Genomic DNA, 23865 nt, shown 5'->3' with positions numbered 1-23865 from the left:
CGGCAGAGCCATCCTGTGACCTTTGGAAAATTGTTGTTTACTGTCACTTGGGGGAAATGGTGCAGAAAACCCTTGTCTCCTGTCCCCTGCCCCCCCGGGGGGGTCGGCTCTGTGCCGAGGGGGGGCTGGGGGCCACCCAGACCCCGATCTTCCTTCGCTCGGTTTAGGGACAAGTGTGACAATGCAGGGACGTTGCCGCTGCCCTGTGTGTTTGGTCCCCATGCACAGCAGTGGGACGGGGGGGTTGGTGTCGTTCCCCCCCCCCCAAACCCCGCGATGGGACAGAGCCCCCCATCACGGTGCTCCTTTGCTGGGGAGGGGGCTCAGCCTCTGCCAGGGCGGTGCAGGCCACTGTGGGGGGGTTCGCAGCCCCCACTGGTCCCATTAGCCCCCATTGGCCCGGGCCTTTGCGGGGATGTGAAATGTGCTGGCCTGGGGGGCTGCGCCGGAGCTGCTCCCACCCCCCTGGGCTCGCGGGGGTCTCAGCCCCCTCCCAGGCTGCCGTGGGGCTGAGCACTGTGTGGCCGGGGCAGCATGGACCCCCGGCTGTGTCGCTGCACACCGGTGGTGACACCACGGCTGCACCACGGGCAGAGTGTCCCTGGGGCTGGGGACAGCCACAGGGCTGGGACCCCCGCGGTGGCACTGCCACCAGACGTGACCCCAGCGCCGCTCGCCGGGGTGATGACCGGGTCAGGAGTGTGGAGCGTGTCCTCTCCAGCCAGGCCAGTGGCACCCCGGCGGGTCCCCACCGAGCCGTGTCCCCTCCATCCCACTGGCTGCAGCCGCGGCTGGGAGGGGCCATCCCGGGGCTTTCGGGGACCCTCTCCCCACCCCAGCACGCACACGGTGGCTTTGGTGACCCCTTCCTGGTGGGGACCTGGAGCCCCTCTCGTAGCATGTCCCCACCAGGCTCCTCCGTGCCTCAGTTTCCCCCCGGAGGCCTGGGCTGGGTGATTGCTCCTTAACGCCAAATCCATAATTAATTAGTGTGTCCCCCGGTGCGGGGGGCTCGTGGCGGCGGAGTGGAAAGGGCAGCTCATCTGTCCTGGAGGGCTGTGACAGCGGTCGATGGGGGGTGGGGGGGCTGCGGTAGTGGGGGCTGCGGTGACGGGGGCTGCGGGTGCTGCGGTGGTGGGGGCTGCAGTGGGGGCTCCGTGCCCTGCCCTGCTGCCTGGGGAAACTGAGGCAGCCACAGCTGTGGGCTGTGTCCCTTCCCCTGTGCTGTCTCCTGTGAGTGGCCTGTGCCAGGGCTATGTCCCATGTGCTGTGTTACAGCTGTGCCATGTTTGTGTCCCTGTGTGTGGCTGATGTCCCTGTGTGCCACTGCCACATCCCGAGGCTGTCTTGGGGCCATGTGTGTGTGCCGTGGCCGCATGCGACATCCGTGTCCCTGGGCTGTGCCCATGTGCCGTGGCTATGTGTCACATCCGTGTCCGTGTGCTGCATGTCACGTCTGTGCCTGTGTGACATGGTCATATGCCGTGGCTGTGTGTCACATCCATGTCCCTGTGCCATCGCCATGTGCCACCTGCCATGGCTGTATGCTGCTGTGTCCTGTGGCCACATGCCATGCCCATGTGCCATGCCTGTATGCCATGGCTGCATGTCACCAGTTGTGCCTGTCTGGCATTGCCACATGCTACATCCGTGTCCTGTGGCTGTGTTCTGTGTCCCTGTGCTGTGTCCGTGTGTCCCACCCATGTCCCCTGTGCCCCATGCCTGTACCCCAGCCCCTCGGGGTACTGGGCTGGGGGCCTCTGCCAAGGCATGGTGACAAGGGGCTGGCACATGTCCCCTGGGGTGGTGGCGGGGGGGGGGGGGCTGCGGGATCCTGCTGTGCCCGTGGGTCGGTCACAGCTGAGGGAGGAGCCAGCAGCCCCCCCCGGAGCTATAAAACCCCGGGCAGGTGGAGGAGCTGCTGTGTCCCCGGCACTGTCACCCCACTGCCAGGCCCTGCTTGTCACCTCCTGCCTGCTACATCGTGAGTGCGGGGACAGCTCAGGGCCAGGGCTGGGGTCTTGGGGGGGTCCCTGGAGGGGAGGGGTCCCTGTGGGGGGGCTGGGGACTCTGGGGTCCCATGAGGTGGGAAATCTCCCTTGGGGATGCTGGGGGGGGGTGTCTCTGGGATGAGGGTGTCCCCGTGGGACATGGGGGAGGTCCCTGGAGGGAGGATGTCCCTGGGGAGGGGGGCTGGGGTCCCAGGTGGGGGAGGGAGATGAGGGGGGTCCTCAGGGGTGAGACACCTCTGTGGGCTTGGGGGGGCTTTGGTGGGGGGCAGAACCGCTCTGGGGTGTGCTGGGGGTACCCGAGGGCGATGGGGGTGATCCAGACGCAGCGGAGGCTGTCCCCTGTCCCCATGCAGATGGTGACGTCCCCGAGGCCGTGGCGCATGCTGGTGGCTGTGGCCCTCTGTGCCCTGCTGTGCCTGGGCACGCTGGTGGCTGCCTACCCCCCCAAGCCCGAGAGCCCTGGGGACGATGCCTCCCCTGAGGAGATGGCCAAGTACTTCTCGGCCCTTCGCCACTACATCAACCTGGTGACACGGCAGAGGTGAGCACAAGTGGGTGTGAATATGTGTGTGCGAGCCCGTTGGCGCTTGTACAAGCTCCTTTGCATGCACAGCCAAGTCCCCATTTGCACACTCGTGCCTGCCCTGTTGCACACCTGTGTGGTCTGCCATGTGCACCCAGCAGTTCCTGTTTGCACACACCTGTGTGCACGGGAGGTCGCATTTGCACGCCCGCATGTGCCCCTTTGCACGTGTCCCACAGGTACGGCAAACGCGCCAGCCCCGAGGCCGTGGTGTCGGAGCTGCTCCTTGGGGCCAGCAGTGACAAGTCATGGTGAGTGTCCTCATCCCTGTCCCTGTCCCCATCACCCTGTGGACAGGGAAAGGGGCTGTACCATCTCCTGCACCCTGGGGTGGGGGTCCTGGGGGTAGTTTGGGGTCCCAGGGGGTGTTGGGGGTCTTGTCCCCACTTTTTCTCATGTCAGCTCTTCCCTGCAGGTACAACGATGACTCTGCGTGGTGACCGGCAACTCCCAGTCCCCCCTGTCCCCCAGATCCTCCCTGTCTCTCCGTGTCTCCCTAAGGGACCCGGGGCTCCGCCGCAGGGTGGGCCCCAGCACCCAGGGCCAGCACAGACCCCCCCGGCCAGGAGGGCCAGGGACCCCCAGAACCTGGTCCAGGGGTGTCCCACTGGGGGGGGCCCTGACCCCGTCCCCTCCCCACCGCTGTCGGGGGGTCCCATGTGGTCCCTGCACGCCCCAGCCAGCGGCAATAAAGAGCACGATCGTGGGCACCAGTCTGGGCTGTGTGTGCCGGGGCACGGGGGAGTAGAGGGGGGATGGAGGGATGCGGGGGAGGGGGGAAGGGGGGAGGTAGGGAAAGATGGAGGGGATGCAGGAGGGATGGAGGGCAGAGGGGTGAGGCTGGCTGGCAGAGCACCTGCTGGAGTGCAAGGGCGGAGGGATGGAGAGGGATGTGGGGAGGGGGGGCAGATGGAGGAGTGGAAGGGGGTGAGGGGCGGAGGGTCTGGTGGAGGCTGGGGAGGGAGGGAGAGGTGGGAGGGGGGTGCACTGGCGGGCTGGAGCACACGGGTTGGATGCTAGGGTGCACTGGGTGTGGGGGCAGCGGGTGGCACAGGGTGCTGGGGGGGTACTGGTGGTGTTGGGGCACACAGGGTGCTCAGGGCACGGTGTGCACTGCCACTGGGTGTTGGGGCGCACTGGGTGCAGGGGGGTGCTTGGTGGGGGGGGTGCAACAATGCTGGGACTCAGGGCACAGGGGTACGTTAGTGGTGGGTGCTGGGGTGCATGGGTTACTGGGATGCACTGGGTGTGAGGGGCACTGCGTCTGGGGCTGTGGGGTGCACTGGTGGGAAATGCTGGGGTGTGCTGGGTGTGGGGGCACTGGCAGTGGGTTGTTGACATCCACCGTGGGGTCCCTGTGGGGACAGTGACTGTCAGGGGCTGTGTCAGGGCTGGGCCAGAGGGTCACTGGGACCCTGCTGTGGTCCCCCACCCCTCTGACCCCCAACCTGGCCCGTGGTGGCAGTGGGGAGACCACTGCATCCTTGGTCATGGCCACAGCGGGGGGGCTGGCTGCTGTCCCTCCATGCCTCGGTCTTTCCATCCCACCCCTCACCCCAATGCTGCACCTTTCACTCCCCACCCTCCCCATCTGTCCCTCTGGTGTCCCTCTGTCCCGCTCCTCATCCCTCTGTCCATTCGTCGCTGTCCCTCTGTCCTGCTGCCTGCCCTTCCTGCCAGCCTCCAGCCTCCACCCTTGCAGCCCACCAGCCTCCCCTGGCTGTGTCCTTCTGTCCCTCTGTCCCCACACCTGTCCCTCTGTCCCCACACCCATCCATCTGTCCCCACACCCACCCCTTGGTCCATCCAGGGCCAGGATGCTCTGGGGATGGACACCGGACAGCTGTGTCCGTGTCCTCAGCCCCACCAGGAGCCCCCCTGCCCAGTGTCAAACATTAACCAGGGCTGTGTGAGGGGCCAGGTGTCCCTGTCACCCTGATGGCCCCTGTCATTGTGTCCCCCTGTGTCCCGCGTCCCGCCCCCCCCCCCCACCAGCTGGCCACCTGGCCACAGGGGCTGCGTGGCAGGGTGACATCAGCAGGGGGGACAGGGGGGATATAAGGGCCAGCACTGTGGTGGCAGCGGTGTCACTGAGGAAGCTGGGAGTCGACAGCAGCGTCCTCTCGCCTCACTGTGTCCCTGCTCGTGGAAGCAGGTGAGTGGGGCAGGACCTCGTCCCCATGGGGGATGGCTGGGGGGTGGCAGTACCTGTGCTGGGGGACAAGAGGCTGAGTGCGGTGTGTGTGCTGGAGAGCGTGGTGTGCGCCAAAGGGGGTGTACATGTGTGCAAGGGAGTGTGTGCGTGTGCACACAGGTGTGAAACAGGTGTGCATGTGCTTGTGCAAGGCTGAGGATGTGCATCTGTGTGTAGGGGTGTGAGGCAGGGTGTGCACACACGTGTGTGCATGCTTGAGGGCCAAGTGTGTGCGTGCGCTCTGGGAGTGCAGCTCTTGTGCACTCTGGGAGCAGGGAGAGCGTGCGTGTCTGCCTGTGGGTTCACAAGCGATGTGTATACACCGACGTGTATGTGCTGCAGGAGGTGTTATGCATGTGCGCGTGCATACTTGGAGCAGAGGGGTGGGTGTGTGCGTGCAAGGGGGTGTGTGCATGTGTGTGTGCATACTTGGAGCAGAGGGGGGGGTGTGTGCGTGCAAGGGGGTGTGTGCATGTGTGTGTGCATGGCCTCAGAAGCAGAGGTTCGGTGTGCATGCCTGGGTGCATGCAGAGCGGTGCATATGCTAAGGGGTGTGTGTGCGCACGTGCTGGTGGGTGGTGTGCATGTGTGTGCACCTATGTGTGTGCGTGCAGCCTGGTGGTGTGTGTGCGTGTGTGTGCATGCAGCGCCATGCTGTCGGTGGACCCTGAGGCCATGGCATGTGGCGCAGCCATGGCTCCCCGCTGGCCCTCCCTGCTGCTCCTCGCCTGCGCCCTGGTGCTGCTGGCCGGGCACCCTGGCAGCACTGGCCCCACGCAGCCCACCTACCCTGGGGATGACGCGCCCGTCGAGGACCTCGTCCGCTTCTACAATGACCTCCAGCAGTACCTCAACGTGGTCACGCGGCACCGGTGAGCGGCAGGGCAGTGGTGGGGGGCACAGCTGTGGGACCCCTGTGGTACGCTGCCTGGTTGCAATGTGCTCCTTGTTGCAATGTTCTCCCTGTAGCAACGTGTTGCCCCCTTACAACGTGTTGCCTGTTGCAGTGTACTCCCCATTGCAACTCACTCCCTGTTACAATCCTTTTACCTGCTGCAACCAGATTTCTGCTGCAGCACACTCCCCATTGTTGCAGCACATTCCCCATCTGCAGTGTGCTCCCCCTTGCAACATGCTCCCCATTGCAGCACACTCCCCATTGCCGCACACTCCCCATTGTAGCGCACTCCCCACTGCAGCACACTCCCCATTGCAACTCACTCCCTGTTGCGATCCTTTTACCTGCTGCAACCAGATTTCTGCTGCAGCACGCTCCCCATCTGCAGTGTGCTCCCCCTCGCAACATGCTCCCCATTGCAGTGTGCTCGCCATTGCAGCCTGTTCCCTTGCTCCTGCTGCAGCTTGCTCCCATTGCCACATGCTCCCAATTGCAACGAGCTGCTCCCCTGCAGCCTGCTCCCTCGCTGCGCCCTTCACTCGCTGCAGCCAGCTCCCCTGTTGTGCTGTGCTCCCCGCTGCATGGCGGTTGCATGGCGCTGCCCCCCAGTAACGTGCCCCTCTCACAGGTACGGCAAGCGGTCGGACAGCCTGGTGCTGTGCGAGGAGCCCTTCGGCACCACAGGGTGCTGAGCCACCAGGTGAGGGCACCCAGTGACTGAGCTGGGGGGCTGGGTGAACCCCCAGGGCCACCCGTGCCTCGATTTCCCCAATGGGCATCTACGGGGAAGCCCTGGGGTGGGGGACATGGGGCTGGGGGGGATTCAAGGGGGGTCCTGTGGGGGCCTGGGATGGTGACCCCCTCTTGTTGCAGGGACACTGCCGGTGCCAAGCAGGTGAAGAGGAGCCTGGTGGGGTGCAGTCCCCACAGCCCCTGCTGCACCCACAGCACCCACAGCACCCACAGCAGCTGTCACCCAGCACCGGGCTGACCCCCCCAGCAATAAACCCCCCCTGCAGCCACCTCCTGCCTCTGCCTGCTTGGGGGAATGTCAGCGCCTGGGGGACACTGGGGCTGGCTGGGCTAGGGACACTGGGGACACTGGTGCTGGGGACACTGGGAATGCTGGGGCTGGCATCGCTGAGGATCATGGGGACACTGGGGCGCGGGATGCTGGAACTGGGGGCAGTGGGGGTACTGGGGACACTGGGGGCACTGGGGCTGGGGATGTTGGTACTGGGGCTGCTTGGGGTACTGGGGACACTGGGGGCACTGGGGCTGGGGGTGTTGGTACTGGGGCTGCTGGGGGCACTGGGGCTGTGGCTGCTGGTACTGGTGGCACTAATACTGGTTGTGCTGGGTACCATGGAGGCACTGGTGCAGGAGACACAGGCAGTACTGGTGTTGGGGACACTGGGGATGCTGGTATCCAAGACAGTGGTACTGGGTCATGGTGTGGGGTGCCTCCCATTGTGTGGGTGTCGGTGCCAACACTGGGGGTGTCGTCGGCCCCCCCCGCGTGGGGTAAATGTGGGGCTGGAGAAGTGCAGGGGCCTCATGTGTCCCTGCACGTCTGTGGTACACTTGAACACATGCACAAGCGTGTGTAAGCACATACCCATGTGCCTGAGCACACCAGGCCATTCATTGCACGTTGTCCCCTTCAGTGCCACCCATGCATGGCTGGCCCTGTCCCCATCGGTGCCACCCACGCATGGCTGGCCGTGCCCGCAGCACTGCTGAGATGCCGGCAGCAGCCCCCAGCTCCGCCACGTGTGAGTGTTCACTAGGCCGTGGCTTGCACACGCGTGTGCAAGATCTGCCTGGGTGTGCTGGTGGGATGAGTCATGCTGGGGCCAGAGGCTGCGTGTGCCGCAGGGCCGTGGGTGCGCACACGCGTGTGCAAGGGTGCGGCGGGCGCTGCCGGCTGGGCACCTGCCTGTGCGTGTTCGCTCGTGTGCGTGGGTGCGTGCGTGGGCACACGAGCGGGTCATGGTCCCTTTAAATCTGTTGTCGCCCCCCCCTCCCCTCCGCGGCGCTCCCCTGCTCCCCGGTTGCCACGGCAACAGCGCGGACCCGCACCACCCACCCGCCCCCTTAAAGGGGCCGAGCCCCCGCTGTCCCCCTCCCCCAGGCGCGGGAGGCTGCGTGCGGGGGGCTCCCACGGGTGAGCATGCACGGGGGGCGCGTGTGCCCGCGGGTGTGCAAGCACGGGTGAGCAGGCATGGGGGTGTGCATGCACGGGTGGGTGCGCACAGGGCGAGTGCCGTGGGCTTGCACGCGAGTGTGAGCATGCGTGGGCTGTGTGTGCACACATGGGTGTGAGCAGGCACAGGGGGGTGTGTCGGCGTGTGTGCACCCGAGCGTGCGTTCGTGTGAGCGTGCAGCAGTGAGTGCATGGGTCTGCACGCGTGTGTAAGCATGCACAGGTACTGCTGCCCCTTGGCACCCGCGGTTGTGCATGCTCACACACATGTGTGCACACAGATTCGTGCGCGTGCAACATGTGTCATTGTGCACGTGCATGCACGCGGCTCTCCACACTGCGCGTGAACGTGTGAGCGCGCACAGGCGTGTGTTTGCCCACACATGGTTGCCTACACGGGTGCACGCACGCGTGAGCATGCAGAGGTGCGTGTGCATCCGCTGTGCACGCCTGCGTGAGCACGCTCACGCACACACCCGGCCGCGGGTGTGCAAGGTGTTTGCACGCGCAATGGCCGACGTGGCGCGCCCGCCCCGCGCGCTGCGTGTGCACGCGTGTGCAGGGCCCGCGTGTGCAGGGCCGGGGGGGCGGGGGGGGCCGCTGTACCCGGATCTGGGGGGAGGCGGCAGCCCCGGCTCTGCCCCCGCAGCCATGAGCGGCCCCGGCAGAGGGGCGCCCCCTGCCCCCGCCAGCGCCCCCCTGGGCCCCCAAGGTAGGGGGGGGGCGGGGGGTGATGCCACGCAAGGGGGTGGTGGGGGAAGAGGGTGTTGTGGGTGTTCGGGGGGTCGGAGCTGGGAGCGGGGAGGTGGAGGGTTCTCTTGGGGCATACCGGAACCCCCCAGATATGGGGGGGGCCGCTGTCTGGATTGCACAGCACTCCCCCAGCCCCGGGCTTCATCGTGAGCATCCCCCGCCATTGCAGCGCAGCCTCCTCGCCGTGCAGTGCTCCCGCTTGCAGCACAGCCCCGGGGGCTTTGCAGCACCCCCCCACCCCCCCCATTGCCTCGCCCCCCCCACAATCACCTCCCCTCCCCCCAGCTGCACTGCACCCCACTCCCCTGCGTTGCCCCCCCAGCTGTATTGCAACAGCCGCATTTGCATTGCACACTCCCCACCCCACCCCCCGGGCTCCTGCCTGTACTGGGTGTGGCAAATGGGGAATGGGGAATGCCCTCCCTGCCCTGGGGGGCTTCTGAGGGATTCCCCCCCCTCCCCATAGTGCTGGCTTGGGGGAAAAGCTCCTCGTGGCCCCTGCTGCATGGGCCGGGGGTCCAGTGCAAATCCCTGCAGGTGGGGGGAGGTTGGGGGGACAGTGGTTCCATGTGCAGGTGAGCTCTTTCCATGCTGCTGGGGGCTCCTTGGTTGGGGAAACTGAGGCTCTGGGGGGCTGTGGTGCTGAGCAGCCAGGATTAGACACCCCCCTGGAGGTGTTGGGGTGCTCCTGCCCGCACAGGGGCTGCGATGCCCCCCAGCCCGGCAAGACAGGGTGGCCAGCACTGGGGGGCACATACACTTGTTTGTCCTTGCTGTAGGATGGGGAGAGGTCCCTGCTCCCGGGGACCCCCCACTGTCCCCCTCATTCCTTGCCAGGTTCCATAACTGGGGGGCCCTGGGATGAGTGGGGCAGGATTGGGGTGCACAGCACCCCTGGCTGCATTTGACTGTCACCCATGTTGCTCTCTCCTGCTCTGCGCCCCCCCACTCTGTGTCTGTGTGTCCCCTGCCCCCCCCCCCCCCCCCCCCCAGCCATGCAGCAGGTCCTGGACAACCTGATGGGGCTCCCCGGCACCCCGGGGGCTGCCGACCTGGACCTCATCTTCCTCCGCGGCATCATGGAGAGCCCAATAGTAAGGTCCTTGGCGAAGGTACGGTGGCGCAGGGGTGGCACTGTGTCCCATCCCCCCCCCCCCCCGGCCCCCTGCCGCAGGTGGCAATGAGTGGGGCACGGGGGGGATGTGGGAGCCCAGGGGTGAGCACATGGGGGGCAGTGTGTGTGTATGGGTGCACGAGTGTGTGCATGCACGCACATGTGTGTGCTGTGTGAACATGGACGTGTGTATGTGGATGGACACATGCATGTACATGTGTGTGGATACATGGATGTCCGCTTGCACGTGTGTGCATACAGGGAGGTGTCTGTGCATATTTGCACATATGCATGTGTGCACGCATGGAGGGGAGCGTGCACATTTGCACACTTGTGTGCATGCCTGTGTGTGAGGCTGCAGTGTTTCAGCAGCAGGGGAGGGCGGTCGCTTGGGGGGCTGGGGTGGGTGCTGGCTGTGTGCTGCCCCTTGGGGTGTGCATGTGTGTGTGTGTGCACATGCCTGTGTGTGTCACCTGCTGGCCATGCTGTTGAGGTGTGTGTGGCTGGCACCGTGTCCTGCATGTTTAACCAGTATGTGTGTATTTGCACCTGCGCACAGTCGTGCAACGATGCACGCGTGCATGCATTGGTGCAGCGATGTGTGTGCAAGGGTCTGCATGGACATGCATGTGCATGCACGCATATGTACTTGGGGATGTGCATGTGTGTGCATCCAAAAGGGTGGCTCTGCAATTGTGTGTGCATGCAGGGCACTGTGTGTGTGCAAAGGGCGTGCGTGTGCACTTGTACATGTGTGTGCTCATGTGTGTGCACAGTGGGCTGTGCCAGAGACCCCTGCTGTGCGCGGGGGGCTGCACCCCCCCGCCCCGCACTGGGAGCAGATGCCAGGGGTATTAGTGAGCGGGTGGGCGGGCGCGGGGGTCTCTAATCCCCCCTGGCCCCCCCAGGCCCATGAGCGGCTGGAAGAGACGAAGCTGGAGGCGGTGAGGGACAACAACCTGGAGCTGGTGCAGGAGATCCTGCGTGACATCGGGCACCTGGTGCGGCAGGACAGCGCGGCCGCCGAGCTGGCATGCATCCTGCGCGAGCCCCACTTCCAGGTGGGGCGTGCAAGGCCTGTGCGTGCAATGCACGTGCAAGGGTGTGTGCAACGTGGGTGTGACAGCCCTCCCTGTGCATTGCAGTCCCTGCTGGAGACCCACGACTCAGTGGCCTCCAAGAGCTACGAGACGCCCCCGCCCAGCCCCGTCCTGGATCCGGCCTTCAACAACCAGCCTGTGCCCCCCGACGCCGTGCGCATGGTGGGCATCCGCAAGACGGCTGGCGAGAACCTGGTGAGCCCGAGCCTGGGGCGCTGAAGGGTGCTGGGGGCATTGCGGGGTGCTGGGGGCATTATGGGGTGCTGGGGGTGTTGGTGGGTGCTGGAGGACATTGCTGGGTGCTGGGGGTGTTGCTGGGAGGACATTGCTGGGTGCTGGGGGCATTGCTGGGTGCTGGCGGGCATTGCTGGGTGCTGGGGTGTTGCAAGGGTGACTGGAGGGTGCTGGGTGGGTGCAGCGGACGCTGTGGGGGGGACACGGCGTGGGGCTGACGCGGGGCTGTGCCCACCCAGGGGGTGACGTTCCGTGTGGAGCGGGGGGAGCTGGTCATCGCCCGCATCCTGCACGGGGGGATGGTGGCGCAGCAGGGGCTGCTGCACGTGGGGGACGTCATCCGGGAGGTGAACGGGCGGGAGGTGGGCAGCGACCCGCGGGCACTGCAGGACAGCCTGCGCCACGCCAGCGGCAGCGTCGTCCTCAAGATCCTGCCCAGCTACCAGGAGCCCCACCCGCCCCGGCAGGTACCGATCCCCACAGCTGCCCCCCCCATCTGCACCCAACATCTGCACCCCACACCCAGCACCCTGCCCACGGCTCCCCCATGGGCCTGTGCCTCTGTCCACATCTATCCCCATGCCACCCTGCCAACGTCCCCATGCTCACGTGTCGCACACCCCCTGCCTCATGTCACCCTGTCCCCTGTCCTCTTGCCACGTGCCTCAGCTCCCCCTGCATCCCTGAGCCCCACAGCCCCTTGTCCCCCTGTCCCTCTGCCTGTGTCCCCTGCACGCTGATCGACATCCTCCATGCCCACGTGCCCCATGGCTGGTGGGACCCCCGTGTCCCCCATGGTGCCCAGCACTGGTGAGGGCACCCAGCTGTGTGGTAGTACCTGCCCTGTCCCCATCCCTGCCCTGTCCCCATGTCCTCAGCCCTATGGCAGGACCTGGGTGGCAAAGGGTGCCCTGTGTGCCCCCCTCCCTGTGCCAGCCTGGCGCAGGCGCCTGCTGTCACCCTGGCTCCAGGGACAAAGCAGCACTGTCATTGCATCCCCTGGCACCGTGTGTCCCTGCACTCGGCTGGCCCCGTGGCACCCTGCTGCTGCCAGCACTGGGCAGGGGTCCCGTGTGCAGGCACACGCGTGTGCCCCGTGGTGTGTGTGTGCGTGGCTGCCTTTGCACGCTCCTGCACACATGTGTGCCATCGTGGGCACGGTGGTGGTGACGCTGGGCGCGTGTGTGTGCCTGTGTGTGGGTGTGGGGCTGTGCGTGGGCGCTGCCGTGGGTGCCCTGTGGGGCGCAGTGGCAGCTGCCAGTGCTGCCTGTGTGTGCGCAGGTGCTGTGCGTGCCTGGCTGTGCCGGGTGGCAAGGGGGCACCAGGGTGGGGGGGGTGCCTAGTGGGGTGCACAGGCGTGTGTGTGTGTGTGTGTGTGTGTGTGCGCACGCGCATGGCACAGCTCCTGCGTTTCCCACTGGCATACTGGGGAAACAGAGGCACAGGCTGGCAGCATCCAGGCGATGCAGAGCGGGGAACCCAAGTGGCTGGCGGCCTCCCCCCTGACCCCCCTGGTCCCCAGGTCTTTGTCAAGTGTCACTTCGACTACGACCCGGCCACCGACAGCCTTATCCCTTGCAAGGAGGCTGGGCTCAAGTTCACTGCCGGTGACCTGCTGCAGATCGTCAACCAGGATGACCCCAACTGGTGGCAGGTCAGGAGGGACCCTGGGGTGGGGGGACCTGGCCCTTTGTCCCCCTCCTGGTGGTATCCCCAGAAGCTGGCGTCCATGCAGGAGCAGGGGTGTCCTGGGAGCTGAGGGGTTCCCTGGGGCCTGGGGGGATGGGGGTGTGTCCCCGAAAACTGGGGGGGTCCCTGGAGCTGGGGAGAGTCCCTGGAAACTGGAGAGGTCCTTGGAGCTGGGGGGGGCTTGTGTGTCCCCGGGAGTTGTGGGGCATCCCTGTGGGGCTTGGGGGTTCCCTGGAGCTAGGGAGGGTCCCTGGGAGCTGGGGGGTCCCCATGGGGCTGGGGTCCCCACACGCAGTGCTGTCCCCCAGGCGTGCCATGTGGAGGGGGGCAGCGCGGGGCTGGTGCCCAGCCAGCTGCTGGAGGAGAAGCGCAAAGCCTTCGTCAAGCGGGACGTGGAGGTGGCCCCCACATCTGGTATGGAGTCCCACCCCAGCCCTTGGTGGGGACATGGCCCTGGGGGCACAGGGACAGGTGGTCACCTCCTGAGGGGGAGCACAGCGGGTCCCCTGCGCCCTATGGCAATGTCCCCATTGCCCCGTGGTGATGTCCCCATCCCTGTGGCGCTGTCCCTGCGGCAGGTCCCCAGTTCCCAGGGTGATGTCCCCACTGGCACTGTCCCTGCAGCAGGTCCCCAACTCCCCAGGTGATATCCCCATCCCTGTGGCACTGTCCCTGTGGCAGGTCCCAGTTCCCATGGCACTGTCCCCACGCCATGGCACTGTCCCTATGCCCGTCCCCAGCTCAGCCACCCCCTTGCCCTCGGCAGGGGCCCTGTGTGGCAGCCTCAGTGGGAAGAGGAAGAAGAGGATGATGTACCTGACGACAAAGAACGCCGGTGCGTGTCCCTGATGGCATTCCCCAGGGAAAGGGGGAACAGTGCCCAGGCTGTGCCCCTGGCAGGCTAGTGGTGGCACCTCGCAGGACGGGGTGCCCTGCGGTCCCCATGGCACCCAGCTCGAGGGTGCTACTGCAGGTGACAGCCCCATCCCTCATCCAGAGTTTGACCGCCATGAGCTGCTGATCTATGAGGAGATGGCCCGCATGCCGCCCTTCCGCCGGAAAACGCTGGTGCTGATTGGCGCCCAGGGTGTGGGGCGCCGCAGCCTCAAGAACAAGCTCATCATGTCAGACCAAGCGCGATACGGCACCACTATCCCCTGTGAGTGTTCCTGTGCACATTGCTGTCCCTGCCAGCATCACTGTCCCCTGCAAACATCATTTCCATGAGCATCCCTGTCCATGCGAGCATCCCTGTCGCCCGCCAGCATCCCTGTCCATGCGAGCATCCCTGTCCTCTGCCAGCATCCCTGTCCCCACCAGCATCAGCGTCCCTGGCACAGCCCAACCTGGCCAGCACCACCCCCCTGGGGGTGTGGGTGCAGCATCACAGCCTTGTGGCCATCCCCGCGGGCTGTGGGTGCCCCCGGGGTGAGACCCCTGGGGTGGTCACTCAGACAGGCCACCCTTGGGCAGACACATCACGGAAGCCGAAGGAGAATGAGAAGGATGGGCACGGGTACCGCTTCGTGTCACGGGGGGAGATGGAGGCGGACATCAAGGCGGGCCGGTACCTGGAGCATGGCGAGTATGAGGGCAACCTCTATGGCACCAAGATCGACTCCATCCGCACCGTGGTGGAGGCTGGCAAGATGTGTATCCTGGACGTCAACCCCCAGGTAGGGTACCCGGGGGAGGCAGCACACCAAGGGGGTGGCTGGGGCTGCCCCCGCCCCGGGGCTCAGCACTGCCCCCCTCCCACCCAGGCAGTGAAGGTGCTGAGAACAGCTGAATTTGTGCCATACGTGGTCTTCATTGAAGCCCCCGACCCTGAGACGCTGCGGGCCATGAACCGGGCAGCGCTGGAGAGTGGTGTGGCCACTAAGCAGCTCACGGTGGGTCCCAACCCCGGGGGGGTGGGGGCAGGCACACAGGGAGCGATGGGGAAACTGAGGCAGGTTTGTGCGGGGCAGGAGGCCGACGCCAAGCGGACGGTGGAGGAGAGCGACCGGATCCAGCGTGGTTACGGTCACTACTTCGACCTCAGCCTGACCAACGATGACCTGGAGCACACCTTTGGGCGGCTGCAGGAGGCCATGGAGCGCCTGCGCACCCAGCCCCAGTGGGTGCCCGTCAGCTGGGTCTACTAGTACTCCCCCGGGGGTCCCCACCACCTTTACCCCCCCTCAGCCTGACCAGGAGGGCTGCAGGGGGAGGAGGGTGGTATTGCCCCCACTGTCTCACCCAGTGTGATGAGCTTGCCGTGTTCAGCACTGGGGTTGGGGGGGGGAGGGGGGCTGGCTGGCTGCACAGTGCCCCCGCCACTCAAGCCAGGCTCCTGTCTCCCTCCTACTTAGCCCCACATTCATGGGGGAGAAGAACAGGGCAGTGGGGTCCCTCTGGGGGACAGACCCCCTCCACTGTGCCCAGCACCCACACAGCTAACTCACTGCCAGAACCTCACCCCCTCCCTGTGTTACCCCCGGGGACTGTGCCCCCCCCAGCCGGAGTTGCTGCGAGCTGGGGGGCACAGGGACATTGCGGGGGTCACCACTGTTGTGTGGCTCTGGCCCCTCGTAGCCCTGTGGCTCAGTTTCCCCATGGGAAAGCACGCCCCATCCCAGGGCAGCGTGTGGGTCAGGACCCCCAGGGCAGGGGGTGGGGTGGTCACACCAGCTGAAGCCACATGAGCTGCTGTGGCCCCAAGCCCCTGCCTTGCTGCACCCCCTCCCAGCAACCCCCTTTCACCCTGACCAGGATGGGGGTCCCTTTCTGTCCCTTTTGACCCCCCCACCCCTTCCCAAGTAGCAATAACCCCCCCCAGACCACCAGCCGGTGTGGGTTCCAGCCTATAATTAATCCTTAATTAACCCTGTAGTTAACCTGGGAGGTGCTGCAGCTGGGGACTTGCTGGGGGTGCCTGGGGTGGGGGGGTCCTGCCAGGGGGTAACCCCAAGGGACCGGGACACAGAGTGCAGCACACACACATACAGGTGTGTGCCAGCGGGGTGTGTGTTCCCCTTCCATCCCCCCCCCCCCCGCCACCCCCTATCCCAGTCCCCAGGTGGCTCCTTTTTGGTACTTTGCTGTGACTTTTATTAAAGGAAAGAAAAGTGTCGGGTTTGTCCCTTGCAGCTGAATCCAGCTGGGTGTGGGGCACCCCTGGGGGGGCACATGGTGTCACCGTGTCACCACTGCCCCACCCTGGCTCTCTCCCACCTGGTGCTGATGGGGTTTGTTTCTGCAAATCAGGGGTTTGCACCAGGTTGGTGCTTGGGGGGTGTTTGTGGGGCTGGGGGCTGGGGTGCGAGTGTGTGTGCGTGTGTGCATGTGTGCACATGTGTGTGTGCGCACACGTGGCTGTATTTGGGGTTTGGTGGGTGTGGGTGTTGGGGGGGTGGGTTGAGGTGTTTGGGGTCTGTGGGGGGGGTTGTGTGTGTTGAGGTGTAATTGTGTGTGCGCGTGTGCGTGTGACATTGCACACACAGGCCCTACTTGGTGCTGCCGGGAGAGGTCAGCAGAGCTGCAGGCACCGCAGCTGGGGGGGTGGGGGTGTGCACGCGGGGGGGGGAGCAAGGGGGTGTGGGTAAGGGTGTGTTTGTACAGGGGTGTGTGTATGGGTGTGCCAGTGTGTTTGCACAGACATGTAAGGTGTATGGGTGTGCATGTGTTGGAGTGTGTGTACAGTTTGCTTGCACAGGTCTGTAGGTGTGCATGTGCTTCCTTGCACAAGTGTGGCTTTGCATGCATTTGCACAGTTGCACACCTGCATGCACGTGTGTGTGTGAGCGTGCATCACCCAGCATACCAGCACACACCCATGCCACACACCTCTCCACCTCATGCACGCACGTGTGCACACCCAGCAGACCCTGTTCTGTGCACCCCTCAGCTGTGAGCTGCTGTGGCCATAGGGTGTCATTGCCATAGGGTGCTGTGGCCATAACACTGTCATGGCTATAGGGTGCCGTGGCCGTAGGGTGCCATGCCTATAAGGTGCTGTGGCTATAAGCTCCTGTGGCTTTAAGCTGCGGTGGCTATAAGCTTCCGTGTCTGTAAGGTGGCGTGTCTATAATCTCCTCTGTCTATAAGCTGCTGGGGCTATAAGCTGTAAGGCACCAGGGCTATACAGTGCAGTGTCTATAAGGTGCTTTGCATGGTGGCAGCCATGTGGGCCACGCTGCTGCTGCTGCTGGCTCTGGGCACGCTGGCACTGGGGTTGGTGGCCCACCGGCTCCTGGCCCCAGCTGGCAACCCCTTCACCTGGCCCCCCCCGGGCCCCCCCCCGGCCACTGGTGACGGAGCCACGCGCCCGTGACAAGGTGCTGAAGCGGGGTGAGTGCTGGGTGTTGGGTGCTGGGTGCTGGCCATCCATCCCGCCTGTGCTGCCCACCTGTGTGCCCTCGTGTGGTGCCGGGGGGGGGGGGGCTCAGGCACACGCGTGTGTGCAGGGTTCAGCGCCCACCGGGTGCCGCCGGAGCTGGACGCCGTGGTCATTGGCAGCGGCATAGGCGGGCTGGCAGCAGCGGGCACGCTGGCCAAGGTGGGCAAGCGGGTGCTGGTGCTGGAGCAGCATGACCAGGCCGGCGGGTGCTGCCACACCTTCCAGGAGCAGGGCAGCGAGTTCGATGTGGGTAAGGACCCCCCGGCTGCCCCTCCTCAGCACCGGCTGCCTGTGCCTGAGCGTGCAGGCAGTGTGCATGTGCCTGGGCGTGCAGGCAGCGTGTGTGTGTGTGCCTGGGTGTGCAGGCAGCCTGTGCCTGTGCATACAGGCAGTGTGCAGGTATGTGCAGGCATGTGCAGGCAGTTTACGGGTGTTTGCAGGCACGATGGGGGTGTAGCTCAGCGTGTGCATGCAGCATGGCTGCTGCTTACCCCCCTGCTGTGTGTCTGCAGGCTGGTTGCACCACTGCATGTATCCCTGTGCAACAGGGTGGGTGTGTTTGCAGTGCGTGTGCAGTGCAGTGCATGCAGTGTGCCCTGCTTGCACATTCAGTCAGTGTGGTTGCTGGCATGTGTCGCATGCCCCATGTGCACGTGCATGCAGTGCCTGTCCCTGTTCAGTGTCCACTGAGTAGGTATGGTAGCGTGTGCATGCAGTGTCTGCAGTATTTTTGCAGTGCATGCACTTTTTGCATGCAGCATGCACGCATGCACTGCTTGCAAGCAGTGTGTGCGCAGGCAGCACTTGCAGTGTTTGTGCAGTGAGCGCGCTGTTCACAGTGCGTGTTTTTGCTGTGTGCAGTGTGTGTGCATGCAGCCTGTAGTGCACGTGCAGTGCGTGCGCAGTTTGCTTGCGCATGTGCAGCTGTGCAGGCAACTCATGTGCTGTTTGCATGCAGCGCGCGTGTGCTTGCTCTGTGTGCAGTGCATGCATGCAGTGTGTGTGCTGTGCCTGCTGCCCCAGCCATGCCACCGCCCCTGGAGGTGACCTGCACCAGGAAAATGATAAACACTTAATTCCCCCGTGGGCCCCTGGTGCCCAGCCCCTGGGCTGCTGACCTCTAGGGCCCACAGGCATCCACTACGTGGGGCAGATGCACGAGGGCAGCATGCTGCGCGTGGTGCTGGACCAGCTGACAGACGGGCAGCTGTGCTGGCAGCGCCTGCCAGACCCCTACGACGAGGTGTGCCTGGGCCCCCGGCGCTACCAGCTTCGCGCCGGCAAGGCCGCCTTCGCCACCGCCCTGGAGGAGCAGTTCCCCGCTGAGAAGGCGGCCATCAGGGAGTTCATGCGGCTCTCCAAGGTGGGTGTCCCCACAGGGACCCTCCCGTGGGTGGTGGCATGTCCCCGGCGTGCAGTGCTGGGGTGCCTCCAGCTTGGGTGTGGGGGTGGTGGCACTGGTGGGTCTGGGTGGGGGCATGGTAGGGCCGTGTCTGATGGTGGTGGTGGGGAGGGGGCACTGGGGATATTGGGGACACAGGTTATGGTCATGGTAGTGACAAAAGGGATCATTATAGTGGGGACACTGGTGACGGGCATGGTAGGGACAAAAGTGGTGGTCATGGTGGGGACACAGATGACGGGCATGGTAGGGATAAAAGTGATAGTCATGGTGGGGACGCAGGCATTGGGTGTGGTGGGGTAAAGCAGTGGGGATGGTGGGGACGTGGGTGGTGGCCCTGGTGGGGATGGGTGGGGGTGTGGTGGGGCTTTGTGTGATGGTTGTGGTGGGGAGGGGGCACTGGGGATATTGGGGATACAGATGACGGGCATGGTGGGGATGAAAGTGATGGTCATGGTGGGGACACAAGTGATGGTCATGGTGGGGACACAGGCATTGGGTGTGGTGGGGTAAAGCAGTGGGGATGGTGGGGACGTGGGTGGTGGCCCTGGTGAAGATGGGTGCCAGGGACAGGGGTGGCTCTGGGGTCACAGCAGTGACAGTCATGAGGATGGGGTGGTGGCAGTGGTGTGGCCATGGCCATGGGAGTGGCTGGGGGTGACACGGGGCCGGTCCCTGTGCAGATGGCCTCGCGGCACGTGGCGCTGCTGGCGGTGCTGAAGATGGTGCCGTGGTGGCTGGCTGCCTTCCTGGTCCGCACCGGCCTTGTCTACTGGATCTCGCCCGTCTTCCGCATGGCGGCCACCAGCCACAGTGAGGCCGTGGCCCGGCTGACGGCTGACCGTGATCTGCGTGCCCTGTTCAGCTACCTCTTCTACGGTCAGGGGGCCGTTGTGATAGGGAAGGGGCTGTCGCGATAGGGAAGGTGCTGCCGAGATAGGGAGGGCAGCCTGGTGATGAAGGAAGGCTGTATTGCAATAAGGGAGGTTGAGTCACAATAGGGGAGGGCCACACCGTGAGAGGGGATGGCACCGTCATGATAGAGGTGGGCTCTGTTGCAGTGGGGAGGGCTGTGTTGCAATAGGGCAGGCTGTGTCGTGATATGGGAGGGCCCTGTTGCAACAGGGGAGAGCTGTGTCATGATAGGGGAAGGCTGTGTCATGATAGCAGAGGATGTGTTGTGACGGGAGGGCAGCATTATGATAGGGGGGGCCATGTCAGGATCAGGGAGGGCTTTATCTTGATGAGGAGGGCCATGTCACGACAGGGGAGGCCAAGTCGTGATAGGGGAGGGCTGCCCCCTGTTGGGGCGGGGGCCAGCTGTGCCTGTGCCCCACCACCGTCCCTGTCCCCAGGCACGGCCCCGCAGGACTCCAGCTTCCTGGTGAACGTGCTGATGGTGCACCACTACCAGCGGGGGGCCTGGTACCCGCGGGGGGGGGCCAGCGAGATCGCCTTCCACACCGTGCCCCTCATCGAGCGCGCGGGGGGTGCCGTGCTGGTGCGCGCCCCTGTCACCCGCATCCTCGTCTCCCCCGCTGGCACCGCCGTGGGTGAGCGCTGACTCCCACCCCAGCCCCCTGCCATCGGGGGGGACGCGGTGGGCACAGGGGGGTGGTGTCCTGTGCCCCCCTCACCCCCCACGCCTCCCAGGGGTGGTGGTGCAGAAGGGGCCCAGTGAGGAGGAGGTGGAGATCTTCGCGCCCCTCGTCATCTCCGACGCCGGCATCTTCAACACCTTCGGCAAGCTGCTGCCCCCCCAGCTCCGCGGCCACCCAGGTACCGTGTCCCACATGCCTGCAGTCCCCATCATCCCTGCATCCCCAGCATCCCCGTGTCCCTGGTGTCCCCAGCGTCCCCGCATCCCCAGCATCCCAGTGTCCCCAGCGTCCCTGTGTCACCAGCATCCCCATGTCCCTGGTGTCCCCGGTGTCCGAAGCATCCCTGGTGTCCCCAGCATCCCTGCATCCCTGGCATCACTGGTGTCCCCCTGTCCCTCATGTCCTCAGCATCCTCAGCATCTCTGTGTCCCCAGCATCACTGGTGTCCCCCACATCCCTGTGTCCCTGGCACCACCAGTGGTCCCCAGCATCCTCATGTCCCTCATGTCCCCAGCATTGCTGTGTCCCCAGCATCCCCTCTGCAGGCATCGGGTGTCACCTCCCGCATCCCAGCCCATGTCCCCACAGGTGTCCGCTCCCGCCTGGCCATGGTGCGGCACGGCATGGGCTCCTTCCTGGTGTTCGTGGGGCTGCGGGGCAGCGCGGCGGAGCTGGCCCTGCCTGCCACCAACTTCTGGATCTACCCCCACAACGACTTGGACGCCATGTAAGGGGTCCCCAGGCACCCTGGGGTGGGCGCACGGCACGTGGTGTGGGTGCTCAGGGGTGCACATTGGGTGCATGGTGCTGCCCACTCTGCCTGCAGGATGACCCGCTACGCTGCCCTGAGCCGTGACGATGTCCCCGAAAACCTGGCCATGATGTTCATCACCTTCCCTGCTGCCAAGGACCCCACCTACGAGCAGCGGCACCCAGGTACAGGGTGGGGGGCCCCACCCCACTCTGTGCCACCACCGCATCCCGGGCTGATGTCAGCACCGGGGTCCCCTGTGACGGGATGAGGATTGTCACCAGCTGTGTCCCCTGCCTCATAGGCCGGTCGTGCATGACGATCCTGACCATGGCACGGTATGAGTGGTTCGAGGAGTGGGCCGGGACCCGCGCCAAGCACCGGGGCCCTGACTACCAGCAGTACAAGCTGGCCATTGCCCAGCGCCTCCTGGAGCGGGCACTGCAGCGCTTCCCCCACCTCCGTGACAAGGTGATGGGGGTCCCCAGGGTGTCCCCTGCCACGCAGGGTGCCCAGCAGGGACGGTGTGTGGTGGGGACAGGGTGTTCTGCAGGGATGGGGGGGTTGTAGGGATGGAGTGCCTGGGTGCCCCATGGGGTTGGGGTGCCCCACCAGGAGAGATGCACAGTGGGGACCGGGTGTCCTGTGGGGTTGGGCTGCCCTGTGGGAACAGGGTCCCTTGTGTGGGTGGGATGTGTGTGTGGGATGTCCCATGGAAATAGGGTGCCCCACAGGGTTGGGGTGCCTCATGGGCATGGGTGCAGAGGGGGCATGGGGTGCAGAGTGGAGACTGGGTGCCCTATGGGGTGGAGTGCCCAGGCAGGGATGTGCTTGTTGGGGACAGGGTACCCTTCGGGGCTGGGGTGCCCAGTGGGGACAGGGTGTCCTGCAAAGCCATGGGACATCACAGCCCCCAGGACCTTTGCATGGGGTGGGCACCCACCAGAGAGACGTGGACTTGTTGTGGTGGGACCTGTTGTTTGGTGGGATGGGTCTACCTGTGTCCCTGCATGTGCCCCGTGCACCCCTGGGTGCCCCATGCACTCTGGCGTTCCCTGTGCACTCTCATGTGGCCTGTGCACCCCAACGTGCCCCGGGCCCCCCGCCCCGGGCTCCTGCTCGGGCAGGTGGAGTTTGTGGAGGCGGCGTCACCGCTCACCAACCAGCACTACCTGGCGGCCCCCCGTGGGGAGATGTACGGGACCGAGCACGAAGTCGGCCGCTTCAGCCCGGCTGTGGTGGCCGCCATGAGAGCCAAGACACCCGTGAAGAACCTCTACCTGACAGGTACGGGACCTGTGCACCCACGCCCCCATGTCCCCCTGTCCCTCTGTCCCCATGCCCAGCTCCAGGCTGCAGACAGTGTTCCCAGGGGCTCCCTGAAGCAGGGGATGTCCTCCTGAAGCAGGGCAACGGTGGTGCCCGGGTCCCCCACGCTGGTGGCTGTGTCCCCCCTGGGGGTGGCTGTGTCCCACTGTGGCTCATCCCCAGGGCAGGACGTGTTCAGCTGTGGGCTGGCGGGGGCCCTGCACGGGGGGCTGCTGTGTGCCTCCACTGTCCTGGGCCGCCTGCTCTACTTGGACCTGCTGCTCCTCAAGAAGAAGATCAAGCGGTGCCGGGGCCAGCAAGCGGCGTGAGTGGCTGGGGACACCTGCCACCGGGATGGCCCCGTGCCAGGGAGTGCGCTCCCCACTCAATAAACCCCAACATCCTGCTGGCCTGAGCCCATCTCTTGGGAAGGGGAAGAGATGGGATGGGGACAGGGATGGAAATAGGATGGGATGGGGATGGGGACGGGGATGAGGATGAGCATGGGGCTGGGGCTGGAAATGGGATGGGCATCAGTTGGGATGGGAATGAGATGGAGATGAGAATGTGATGAAGATGGGGATGGGATGGGAGGGGGCAGAGATGGGGATGTGGGCAGGGATGGAAATAGGATGGGATGGGGGTGGGCATGAGATGGGGATGGGGGTAGGGATGGGGCTAAGATGGCAATGGGGATGGGGATAGGGATGGGATCAGATGGAAATGGGGATAAGGACAGGATGGAGTTAGGGACAGGGATGGAGAGAGGGATGGGAATGGGGACAAGGACGGGGACAGGAACAGGGTGTCAGGGCCCTGGCTGACACATGCTCACATGCCCACCTGGCAAAGTCCCTGCAGTGCCAGGGTGCACCCACAGCTGGGGGTGCATGGATGGTGCAGAGCCCCCCCTGAATTTTCCCTCTTCTCCCTCTGTACATCCCAAGCCTCCCCAGCCCCTAAAACCAGCGTAGCAGGGAGCTCTTTTACACATTTAAAAATAATAAATAGGGAAACCCCTGCCATGCGCCAATGTCATGGTTTGGGGGGGAGGTGGACCCCGGTGTCCAGAGAGGGGCAGGACACGGACCCAGGCACCTGGATGGCACCAGGCCATTTGGATGCCTGGGTCCATGTCCCCCTCCCCAGTGCAGGCTGTCACCAGGCTGTCCTCAGGGTGGAGATGACCCCTAGAAGTTGGTCTGGATGATGAAGGGGTGCTGAGCCCCAGGGCTGCGGCTGCATTCGGGGCATGGCCCCTGCGGTGGTGGGTAGAGGAAGGGCTTTGCTGTCACCTAAGTGTGAGTGTGGGTCAGTGGGGGGGAGACTGTGACACCCCCCCGGCTTCCCAGGGCTGACCTCAGGAGACTGGAACTGGGTTCCCCCTTTGGGACATGGCAAGGTGGGGTGCATGGGAGCAGGGGAGGGTGCTCCTGGCATGGGGTGGCACATGGGCTTGTGAACCCTCATAGTCCCCCCATGCCCTGCTGAGCCCCATAATGCCAGTGTCCATCACCCCATAGCCCCAGCACCCGCCACCCCATGCCACCAGCACCCCACATCCCATAGCCTCTGCACCCACCACCCCATGCCATCAGCACCCCACATCCCATAGCCCCAGCACCCACCACCCCATGCC

At 65.2% G+C, this 23865-nt stretch overlaps 4 protein-coding genes across 9 annotated transcripts; all 4 read left to right on the top strand.

Annotated features, from left to right (window-relative positions):
* The first annotated feature begins 1128 nt into the window (after positions 1–1128).
* LOC130160090 (peptide YY-like) lies at positions 1129–3298 on the top strand. 2 transcript variants are annotated; one of them, XM_056362345.1, is made up of 4 exons: positions 1129–1984; positions 2366–2553; positions 2775–2846; positions 3011–3298. In XM_056362345.1, exons 2-4 carry the CDS (start codon positions 2366–2368, stop codon positions 3033–3035), a joined length of 285 nt encoding a protein of 94 aa, XP_056218320.1. In that variant the 5' UTR covers positions 1129–1984; the 3' UTR covers positions 3036–3298. The 2 variants fall into 2 exon arrangements, with proteins under 2 accessions (XP_056218320.1, XP_056218319.1); XM_056362344.1 differs by lacking the exon at positions 1129–1984 and having other exon boundaries at positions 2267–2553.
* Positions 3299–5482: 2184 nt separating this feature from the next.
* Positions 5483–6379, top strand: LOC130160016 (pancreatic polypeptide-like). The gene is made up of 2 exons (XM_056362171.1): positions 5483–5661; positions 6316–6379. Exons 1-2 carry the CDS (start codon positions 5483–5485, stop codon positions 6377–6379), a joined length of 243 nt encoding a protein of 80 aa, XP_056218146.1.
* Positions 6380–7753: 1374 nt separating this feature from the next.
* MPP2 (MAGUK p55 scaffold protein 2) lies at positions 7754–15897 on the top strand. 5 transcript variants are annotated; one of them, XM_056362768.1, is made up of 12 exons: positions 7754–7854; positions 9640–9740; positions 10669–10821; positions 10906–11055; positions 11334–11561; positions 12617–12748; positions 13092–13197; positions 13550–13618; positions 13781–13942; positions 14257–14459; positions 14547–14675; positions 14754–15897. In XM_056362768.1, the coding sequence occupies exons 2-12, from the start codon at positions 9642–9644 to the stop codon at positions 14928–14930; spliced, it is 1608 nt and encodes a 535-aa protein (XP_056218743.1). In that variant the 5' UTR covers positions 7754–7854; positions 9640–9641; the 3' UTR covers positions 14931–15897. The 5 variants fall into 5 exon arrangements, with proteins under 5 accessions (XP_056218743.1, XP_056218742.1, XP_056218741.1 ...); XM_056362767.1 differs by having other exon boundaries at positions 9640–9758; XM_056362766.1 differs by having other exon boundaries at positions 7791–7901; positions 9640–9758.
* Positions 15898–16733: 836 nt separating this feature from the next.
* Positions 16734–22658, top strand: LOC130160070 (all-trans-retinol 13,14-reductase-like). The gene is made up of 12 exons (XM_056362286.1): positions 16734–16755; positions 16873–17115; positions 17232–17414; positions 18298–18527; positions 19250–19445; positions 19922–20119; positions 20220–20345; positions 20756–20894; positions 20994–21103; positions 21223–21389; positions 22046–22205; positions 22410–22658. The coding sequence occupies exons 1-12, from the start codon at positions 16734–16736 to the stop codon at positions 22553–22555; spliced, it is 1920 nt and encodes a 639-aa protein (XP_056218261.1). The 3' UTR covers positions 22556–22658.
* The last annotated feature ends 1207 nt before the right edge of the window (positions 22659–23865 follow it).

The sequence above is a fragment of the Falco biarmicus genome, chromosome 17 (assembly GCF_023638135.1).
Source record: "Falco biarmicus isolate bFalBia1 chromosome 17, bFalBia1.pri, whole genome shotgun sequence".
In the NCBI taxonomy this organism is placed as follows: Eukaryota; Metazoa; Chordata; class Aves; order Falconiformes; family Falconidae; genus Falco; species Falco biarmicus.
Note: the sequence above shows the minus strand (reverse complement) of the source record. Positions and strands in the feature narration are given on the sequence as shown.

Bases quoted from the DNA above. Each gene is read 5' to 3' on its own strand.
- LOC130160090 (XM_056362344.1), top strand. From the start codon at position 2,318: ATGGGGGTGATCCAGACGCAGCGGAGGCTGTCCCCTGTCCCCATGCAG. The intron at 2,554-2,774 runs GTGAGCACAAGT...CGTGTCCCACAG, and splicing joins AACCTGGTGACACGGCAGAG to GTACGGCAAACGCGCCAGCC. The intron at 2,847-3,010 runs GTGAGTGTCCTC...TCTTCCCTGCAG, and splicing joins GCCAGCAGTGACAAGTCATG to GTACAACGATGACTCTGCGT.
- LOC130160016 (XM_056362171.1), top strand. From the start codon at position 5,483: ATGGCTCCCCGCTGGCCCTCCCTGCTGCTCCTCGCCTGCGCCCTGGTG. The intron at 5,662-6,315 runs GTGAGCGGCAGG...CCCCTCTCACAG, and splicing joins AACGTGGTCACGCGGCACCG to GTACGGCAAGCGGTCGGACA.
- MPP2 (XM_056362764.1), top strand. From the start codon at position 8,545: ATGAGCGGCCCCGGCAGAGGGGCGCCCCCTGCCCCCGCCAGCGCCCCC. The intron at 10,822-10,905 runs GTGGGGCGTGCA...TGTGCATTGCAG, and splicing joins TGCGCGAGCCCCACTTCCAG to TCCCTGCTGGAGACCCACGA. The intron at 14,460-14,546 runs GTAGGGTACCCG...CCTCCCACCCAG, and splicing joins TCCTGGACGTCAACCCCCAG to GCAGTGAAGGTGCTGAGAAC.
- LOC130160070 (XM_056362286.1), top strand. From the start codon at position 16,734: ATGGCTATAGGGTGCCGTGGCC. The intron at 20,120-20,219 runs GTGAGCGCTGAC...CACGCCTCCCAG, and splicing joins CCCCGCTGGCACCGCCGTGG to GGGTGGTGGTGCAGAAGGGG. The intron at 22,206-22,409 runs GTACGGGACCTG...GCTCATCCCCAG, and splicing joins GAAGAACCTCTACCTGACAG to GGCAGGACGTGTTCAGCTGT.